The 8,961-nt window shown below is 49.6% G+C and overlaps 1 protein-coding gene across 4 annotated transcripts in view; it reads right to left on the bottom strand.

Moving 5' to 3' along the window:
- Positions 1-5,888: 5,888 nt before the first annotated feature.
- SLC13A5 (solute carrier family 13 (sodium-dependent citrate transporter), member 5) overlaps positions 5,889-8,961 on the bottom strand; it is a 44,468-nt gene continuing 41,395 nt past the window's right edge. For 3 of the 4 annotated variants that reach the window (XM_011994644.1, XM_011994645.1, XM_011994646.1), the window contains 2 exons: positions 8,683-8,820; positions 5,889-7,486 (listed from right to left, as the gene is read on the bottom strand). In XM_011994644.1, coding sequence (XP_011850034.1) covers positions 7,355-7,486; positions 8,683-8,820 — 270 coding nt within the window. In that variant the 3' untranslated portion in view covers positions 5,889-7,354. The remainder of the gene's footprint in view (positions 7,487-8,682; positions 8,821-8,961) is intronic. The other variant, XM_011994647.1, reaches the window with a different exon arrangement.

Raw genomic sequence — 8,961 nt, 5'->3', positions numbered from 1 at the left:
TTGCAGTGAACCGAGATTGTACCACTGTACTCTAGCCTGGGCGACAGAGCAAGACTCTGTCTCAAATAAAAAAAAAAAAAACAAAAAAAAACAACTCTTGGAAAAAATAGGCAAAAGACAGGGAAGTCATGGAAAAAGATACAAATCAATTATAAACATGAGAAACAATATTCAATGTTACTTGCAATTTAAAGAACCCCAAATAGAAGTCATGAGATGGCTTTTTCAGCTATCGGATTAGCAAAGGTTGCTGGGGGTTTGTGAGAGCAAGTCTCATGAGCAGATCTCGAGAAAGTGTATTGGAACAGCCTCCTGGAGGGCAGGGTAGTATCGGTCTCGGATTTAAATACACATCCCTTGACTGAGCGTGTCATTCTAGGGAACTTTTTTTTTTTTTTTTTTTTTTTGAGGTGGAGTCTCGCTCTGTCGCCCAGGCTGGAGTGCAGTGACGCGATCTCGGCTCACTGCAACCTCCACCTCCTGGGTTCAAGGGATTCTCCTGCCTCAGCCTGTCAAGTAGCTGGGACTAAAGGTGCGTGCCTCTACACCCGGCCAATTTTTTGTATTTTTAGTAGAGATGGGGTTTCACCATGTTAGCCAGGATGGTCTTGATCTCCTGACCTTGTGATCCACCCGCCTCAGCCTCCTAAAGTGCTGCGATTACAGGCGTAAGCCACCACATCTGGCCAGAAACTATTCTGACATAAATACACAAAGATGTACGTACAGATATGTTTATTACAGCATTAGCAATCCCCTGGAAACAACCCCACGCCCATCAATAGCGGACTTGATTATTCTGTGACACATACTTACAATAGAAAACCTTGCAGCTTTTCACGCCTGTAATCCCAGCACTTTGGGAGGCCGAGGCTGGTGGATCACGAGGTCAGGAGATTGAGACCATCCTGGCTAACATGGTGAAACCCCGTCTCTACTAAAAATACAAAAAAAGTTAGCCGGGCATGGTGGCAGGTGCCTGTAGTCCCAGCTACGTGGGAAGCTGAGGCAGGAGAACAGTGGGAACCCGGGAGGCAGAGCTTGCAGTAAGCCGACATCGTGGCACTGCACTCCAGCCTGGGCGACAGAGCGAGACTCTATCTCAAAAAAAAGAAAAAGAAAAAGAAAATCTTGCAGCTTTTAAAAAGACAGGGGCTCACTCTTAGGTATGCCTCAGGATAAGTGAAAACATATGCTCACAAAAGAAACTTGTACAGAAATGTTTATAATGGCCTTATTTATAATAGCCCCAAATTGGAACAACCCACATGTCCAACAGAAGACTACACAAATTGTGGTATATTCGTACAATGGTGCACTATTTAGCAACAACAATAAAATGAACAGATATACAACAACAGGAATGAATTTCAGAAGGATTACATTAAACAAAATAAGTCAGACGCAAGAGTACGTATTGTATGATTCCATTTATATGAAGTTCAACGGACACAACCCATCCATGGTGACAGAAGTCAGAATGTGGTTGCCTGCAGGAAGTGTTACTTGAAAGGGCAGAGAGAACTTTGGGTAGGGGCTTATGGAATTTGGATGCTGTTTACAAGATGTAAGCATTTGTCAAAATCATTGGATGGTACACTGAAGATCTGTGCAGTTTTCCAAATTTAATCTCACCTCACTTTATTTATTTATTTAGAAACGGAGTCTCACTCTGTGCAATGGTGCGATCTCTGCTCACTGCAAGCTCTGTCTCCCGGGTTCAAGGGATTTTCCTGCTGCAGCATCCCGAGTAGCTGGGACCGCAGGTGCGCGCCACCATGCCCAGCTAATTTTTTGTATTTTAGTAGAGACGGGGTTTCACCACGTTGGACAGGATGGTCTCAATCTCCTGACCTTGTGATCCGCCCGCCTCAGCCTCCCAAAGTGCTGACATTACAGGTGTGAGCCACTGCGCTCAGCCTAATCTTACCTCAGTTTAAAACTAACATTAACTATTGAATAAAAAAATTTAGCCAAACTTAATATGTCCTGAAATAGAATGATCTGCAAATAAATTCTTAATTGGCGGAGGGGGATGTGGAAACAAGAACAGAAAACGTGTATAGTATGCTCCCATATGTAATACAGTTAATGGGTATCTATTACATAATCTTTCTGGATTACGTAATATTTTAGAAGGGTGTGTAACAAACTGTAGACAGCGGTTCTCTTTCGGTGAAGTTGGTTTGGGGACTCAAGGTCTGAAGTGAGAGGCAAATGTCTCAATACATTTTGTGCCACTGGAATTTCTTTTACTGTGTTCATATTAATTTTTTAGTATAAAAAGTAGTTTAAAAATTTCTTGACCAAATAACAGGGTGTTCTGAGATTGAACTTTAATATTTCTCTGCCCTCGATAGCAGGAAGCAGGGACACCCCTGCCGGCCATTGGTGGCCTGTGGCTCTGAGGCTGGAAGCGGGTATTTGTACAAGCGATCAGGGAAGCTTCTGGAAGATGCTCCTGGAGCAGGCAAGAGGGTCCTGGCTCAGGAAGCCAAGTGAAATAAACGGAATCTCGATTGCAGAGATTTCAGCCTGAAGTCGCAAACTTCCGGTTGAGAAATATGAAAGCCCATCCTGTGGTATGGAGGATTTATCTTGATAAAACTTGTGTGTGTGTGTGTGAATAGATTTTTAAAAAGTATCTGGTAGGTTGGGACACAAAAGCTTTTCAGAGGCTGTGTAACTAGGGGGAGAAAGTGCCTGGAAGAAGGGATTCTTGGCTAAGAATAGGACAGACAGCTGTAGTTTGTTTGTTTGTTTGTTTGTTTGTGTTTGAAACGGAGTCTCGCTCTGTCACCCACCCTGGGGTGCGGTGGTGCGATCTCGGCTCACTGTAACCTCCGCCTCCCAGGTTCAAGCAATTCTCTGCCTCAGTCTCCCGAGTAGCTGGGATTACAGGCGCCCACTCCCATGCCCAGCTAGTATTTTTGTATTTTTAGTAGACACAGGGTTTCACCATCTTGGCCAGGCTGTTCTTGAACTCCTGACCTCGTGATCCACCTGCCTCAGCCTCCCAAAGTGTTGGGATTACAGGCGTGAGCCACCCGCCCGGCTGCCAGCTGTAGTTTTTAACTGGACAATACAGCTTTTGGGCTCTGTTTCCACAGACAAGAACATGCCATTACAGGTCTCACCCAAGAACATCCTGATTTGTTCATCTCAAGGACTGGGCTTTGTGCTAGTGAGGTGGTATCCTGCTTGGAACCCAGAGCAAAGACTTGTTTCGTTTATGCACGAGAGATGGTGGGGAGGAGGGAAAACTTCACCTGTCCCAGGTAAATGCCAGACGGGGAGACCCCGGTCCTTCTCCAAGAAAGCTCTCAGCTCATGATGAACAGGGGAGGAGACCTGTGTCCTGCCCTCAGGAGCATCTCATTCAGAGGTCAGAGGCTACAGAGCCCAGGGACTTAATTTTGGAATGCAAAGAATCTTTGTGGAGCCGTAAGTCCCTGCCAAAAAAAATTACGAAAGCAATCCTGGTCAAAATTGTGTGTTCAGCTAACCTCAAGCCCAGATGTCTGATCCAAGCACTAAGAAGAGAGAACCCAAAGGTCTAGGGTGGAGCCTCTTTACAAAATGTCAGAGGCAACATATAGATGGGGGAAAGGCCTGAGATGGCCTTCAGTGAAGCCCCATAGGGAAGCAGGCAGTGGGACCTTGGACAGGCTCCAAGATGAGACAACATGGGAGATTGGGATGGGGGTGCTGCATCTGGCCCAAGCAGAGGGAGGGTCAACTAGGGTAAGAGGATCCGTGACTCTGGGAAAAGCCCTTAGAGACCCTCTGGTCCAGCGCCTTCATGAAGAAAACTGAGACCCAGAGTGCAGCATGACTTATTCGGTGTCAGATGTTAGGACGGAGCTCCATCCGTGGCTCAGACTCTAGCCTCCCAATCCACAGGACCCCTGCAGAGGGCCTACCTGTTGGGAATTGGAGGCATTGTTGAAGCTCTTGACCAGACAACCATGTACTCACTTCCTACCTAGCAACACGCTTCTACTGAATTCTGCGGAAAGAGGGTCACTCAGATCTCATGGAGTGATCACGCTGGACACTTATCATCGCCTACCCAACACCTCCTCCCACCGTTTTTTCCTGCCAGAGCCCAGATTTTGTAGTGGGTGGAAATAGCTCAATTTGGGGAAACATAGGCTAACTCCCCAACCCCAAGAGATGAGTCTTAAGTGGTCACAGTATTCCAAGGGGGCTCTGATTCCCCTTTGTGAATGGTGGGTCTAAGGGTAGGCGTGTGACCCACTTATGGCCCGTAAGACATAAAGGGAAGTCTGCATGGGGCTTCTGAGGAAGCTTTTACTTTCCTAGTAAAAGAGAAAATGCAGCTGACACCATCATGCCCTCACCCCCATCCACCTTTCTGCCTTGAAGGAAAGCAGCTGTGTATGTAGCCTGGAGATCAAGCATGGGGGTAAAAGTGTGACGGCTTTAAGATGACAGAGTGGACTATGGAGCCCAAGTCCTTGGAGGCTGAAATGAGCTGTTGGGCCAATGCCAGCAACCACCTACCTACAGACTTCCCGAAAAGCAAACATTAAATGACCTTCTGGTTTAAGCCACTGTTTGCTGGGCCTTCTCTTATTTGCCATCCGAAGCAAATAAGAGAGCATGTATGGCCAAGTTAAGCATTCAAAACCACAAGTCAAGTTAGTGGCAGTTACAATTCCAACCCAGATCTTCCAACTCCATGCCCGCTGCTCCTTCCGCTAGACATGAAGGGCCTTGGCGTCATAGGGCTTGTAGGGAAAGGTGAGAGACCAAGAGCAAGTCATGCCAAGGGAAGATCTCCGAATATGGGTCCCTCTCTGTTGCCTCCCCTGAGATAGGCTCAGGACAGTGATCAATGAGACAGAGTGGTCCTTACCCTAAGAAGCAAAGTGTTTGGTTGGGGAGACCATACATGTTAGTGCAACTCCGGCCAACTCCTAGAGAAGTTATTTAGAATTGGCCTCTGGTCAGCCTCTTCAGGTGGGAGCTTGGTACTCTGGAAGCCCTCCACCTAGCTTTCTGTCAGCCCTCAACCACATGGTGTCTGGAAGAGTTCTCCACCCACCCACCAGTTCCTCCCCCATTACCCCTGGCCATTCTACTCATCCTTCGATGCCTACCTTGGATGACCTTCATTGACCTTGCCTACTACCACCAGCTTGCACCTAACGGACCACACTGACCAATCATTTATTTATCCATCATACTAACTATACAGCCTGCCCTGGGTCAGTCATACTGCTGACACTACACTCGGTGGGCAGTCAGAGCCCTCAGTCTGGTGGGGCAGGCCAGTCAACAGCAGCAGCATGGAAGGCAGTGACAGAGGGCTGGGGAGGAAGAACAGTTGTACCTTGGTAGGGGGAGGTGGCAGCCTTTTCCCTACTTCCCTCCCCAACCAAACACTTTGCTTCTTAGGGCAAGGACCACGCCATCTCATTGATCACTTGTCCTGTGCCTATCTCAAGGGAGGCAACAGACAGGGACTCATGTTTGGATCTTCCCTTGGCATGGACTTGCTCTTGGCCACTCACCTTTCCCTACAAGCCCCATAAGGTCAAAGCCCTTCATGGCTAGCAGAAGAGCAGGGGGTATGGAGTTGGAAGCTCTAGGTTGGAACTGTAACTGCCAGTAACTTGATGTGTGACTTCGGACACTTCCCTTGGCCTCTCTGAACCTCACTTTTTTTTTGAAAGACAAAGCAGGATAATAACACTTTCCTATCTCACAGGGTTGCTGCAAAGATCGAATGAGATGACTAGTGGATTCAACAGGGACAGGGAGGCCTGACACCCAGTCGGTGAGCAGGGAGTAACCGTTCATTCATCCGCCTCCCTGAGTTCCCCACACTGCAGAAAACCAGAGACAAGTCAGGAGCACAGTGGAGCTTTCCATGGCAGACAGAGCATTTAATGAGAGCAAGAGCTGGACAGTGTGGTCAGGAATCATCCCACCCAAGAAACCAGACACATACTCGGTCCTTGATGGGGTTTCCTGAGGCTCTCATACTTTCTCCTGCCCTGGAAAATGCCATCCAGGAGCCCATCTCTTTGCTACTGCCCCTCTTCCAGAGCAGCACAAGAAGGAAATAAAACGGACTTGCAGGGAAAAGAAGGTGCTTGTCTCTCATGTCCGTCTCTTACAGGGGGGTTCTGAAGATTCCCACAGCCACTCTGGAGTTGTTGCCCCACTTTGGGGTCTTTGTCCAAGTAACTTCAAGTAGATTGGCCCACAGGCAGGGGTTGTTTGCTGAGAGATCAGCAATCCTGTTGTCACCAGCCATGGCTGTGAAGATCAGTCAACAAAGGAAAGGCTTTCCCCAGAGGAGCTCAAACTCTGGCATGGAAGACTCTGAAGTGGCGTAGCCAGTGGAAATTAACAGCTGTGTCCACTCTGGGCCTCAGGTGGGGGAGGACCTAGATAGCCCACTGTGGCCCCCAGAGCACCATCACTGCCCATACTTGGAGTGTGATCCTAGCTATTTGGGGACGGCAGGGGAAGCATCTCCCAGAAAAGATGACCTGCCTGGGAGAAAAGGGGGACCCCCAGAGAGTGCCAGCCAGGGCAACTCGGCAAATGCTGGCCCAGACAACAGGGGACCAAGGAGTTGAAGGAGGCTCACTGGAGAGGTGGGACAGGGGTCCAGTCGATTAAAACAGAACAAGGTGACAAAGGGAGTAGGTCGGCCTGTGGTGCGCTGTGGGTGGGAAGCCAGGTGTCATCCTGAAGTTAGCAACTCAGATTCCTCATCCTTTGGTGGTGGCCACACGAGGAGTTCCCAGAGGCTCCAGAAAGTTCTGATTCCCACTCTCGCAGCGGGAGGTTGCGCAAGACCAGGCATTCTGTCCCTGGCTGGGGTGTCCCTTTCAGAGTGACAGAGATGATCTGAGGCGGCTCAAGGAGAGCCGGAAGGGGCATGGGCAAGGGTGGGTGGTTGTCTTACCTCTCAACCAGGGGGTCTGATTCCCATTTAAACTACCTAGGACGAAGCGAGTGAAAACCAGAGCCCCGTGTGGGGGATGCTTGAGGCAGAGCGGGTACAGGAGCCTGCATCTGATCCCTCAGCTACCTGCCCTCCCTCACAGAGATAATGGCAAGGCTTGGGAAAGATGGGTCCAGCACGCCACTGAGGGGTTCCCTTCATTTCTGAGCCTGCCCTCCAGCTGCCCATGACCATCTCTGCATCCGAGCCTGGAAGAAGAGGTGGCCCATTGGCTGGGTTTTGGTGGTGTGTGGACATCATTGGGTCGCTTTGGGGTGTGAATCCCAAAACTCTGTACAAGGTGTGCCAGAAGGTTCGGTAGTCCTGAGGAGGGCGAGGGCTGTGTGCGTGGTCTTGTGGCTCTTCCTAAGTCTCAATATGTGTCACATTAGCCCAGTCAGGGAAATGATCCAGGTCAAATATGGCCCGTCCCCAGGTGTTGACAGCCAAAAACACACAGAAGACTCCAATTATGTTCATTACGACTCCTGTTTTCACCTGGAAAAGAGACAGTGTCAGAGTCAGCACCCTGAGGCCTGCTGGGAACTAGCGCTCTCAAAGAGGAGGACAAAGCGTCGGCTCACTGGACCTCAGTGTCCCCGTGCCATGCTCTGTCCCTGGCTGGGGTGTCCCGACCCCCAGGACAGAGCGACTTCATGTCCCCCAGGTATCCTCAGTGCTCAAGGCATCCCTGGGAAGTAGGCAGAACAGATGGGTTCTCTATGCCCATGAGCATTTGGAAAATAACCTCAGAGAGGTGACAGGAGGCAACAGCTTAGGCCATTCAGGGAAACGGTGACAGAGCCCAGTGTGTGAGTCCAAGTTCGTTGCTCACCCCAATGCCTTAACCATCCTACAAGGACGTGCCAGCTTCCCCGTGGACCTCCTCAGGCTCTTTCTGATGCCCGCTCTGCAATCTTCCCTCATGATCACTAACCGTTGCTTCACTAGCCCGTTGTAGATATTTTACTGGGGACTGCAATCAAGTTTGCAGTTCATGGTTTCTGGGACCCACCCTATTTATGAAAACATTCCTTGGAGTCCCCGAGATACCCAGCCGAGGTTCTGAGATAACGAACATCAAATGTCCAAGGGACATTTCTGGCCTCCTGGGCTCATACACTTGCCCCTTTCCCAGCCCAGAGCTGCAAAGCTGCCCTTCTCCCAGCAAAGGTGACAGAGCCAAGCCAGGCATGAAGAGTTCTTCCGCTGACTACATTTGTTTCCAAGGCATCATCTACTCCCAAGCAGTGGTCTCTCTCTTCCTCTCCCTGCTTCTGCCTCTTCAGACACCCCTACCAATCTCTGTGACTGTCACTAGCATCCCCTGCTGCCTAAGCCTGCCCTGCCTATACTCACGGTTCTTGCTAATTTGTCAAGTCCATCCTTGGCCATGTGAGTCCCTCAGCCCCATCTTCACCCCTTCCAAGGACTCCCCTGGTGCCTGCATTGGCTTCTCCAGGTGGGAGAGTCTATAACCCACCTCAGAGAAAGAACAGTGTGTGAGGTTTGAGATCATCTCAAAAAAAGAAGAAAAGCTCCCTTATAAATGTCAGCAACGGCTACGGGTCTGGGTGCTCCGTGGTATTCCCAAATCACGTGACATCGTTTCGAAACTCTGTCACTCATAAATGGGGCATCCCTTATGACAACAGCATTATAGTCCGATGGGAGTAAATAAAAACAGCTGTTACCATGTCAGCAACCTTGAGGTGCCCGTAGGTGAACACGATGGCATTCGGAGGGGTGGCCACAGGTAACATGAAGGCAAAGGAGGCGCTCAGGGTACAGGGCAGCATGACGTACAGAGGATTGAGGCCGATGGAGCGAGACTGCGGAAAAACACAGCACTGCAACATCACCGTAGAGAACACAGAAGCTCTTGGGGATGCGATTCTGAAAGGGATTCTCTGAATGTGCCGGGTACGTTTGAACCTCTGGGCCTCTGTCTTGATTCCTCTCCCTTTTGCCAC

Source organism: Mandrillus leucophaeus, unplaced genomic scaffold, assembly GCF_000951045.1.
Source record: "Mandrillus leucophaeus isolate KB7577 unplaced genomic scaffold, Mleu.le_1.0 Scaffold46, whole genome shotgun sequence".
In the NCBI taxonomy this organism is placed as follows: domain Eukaryota; kingdom Metazoa; phylum Chordata; class Mammalia; order Primates; family Cercopithecidae; genus Mandrillus; species Mandrillus leucophaeus.
This window is presented reverse-complemented; position numbering and strand designations above follow the sequence as displayed.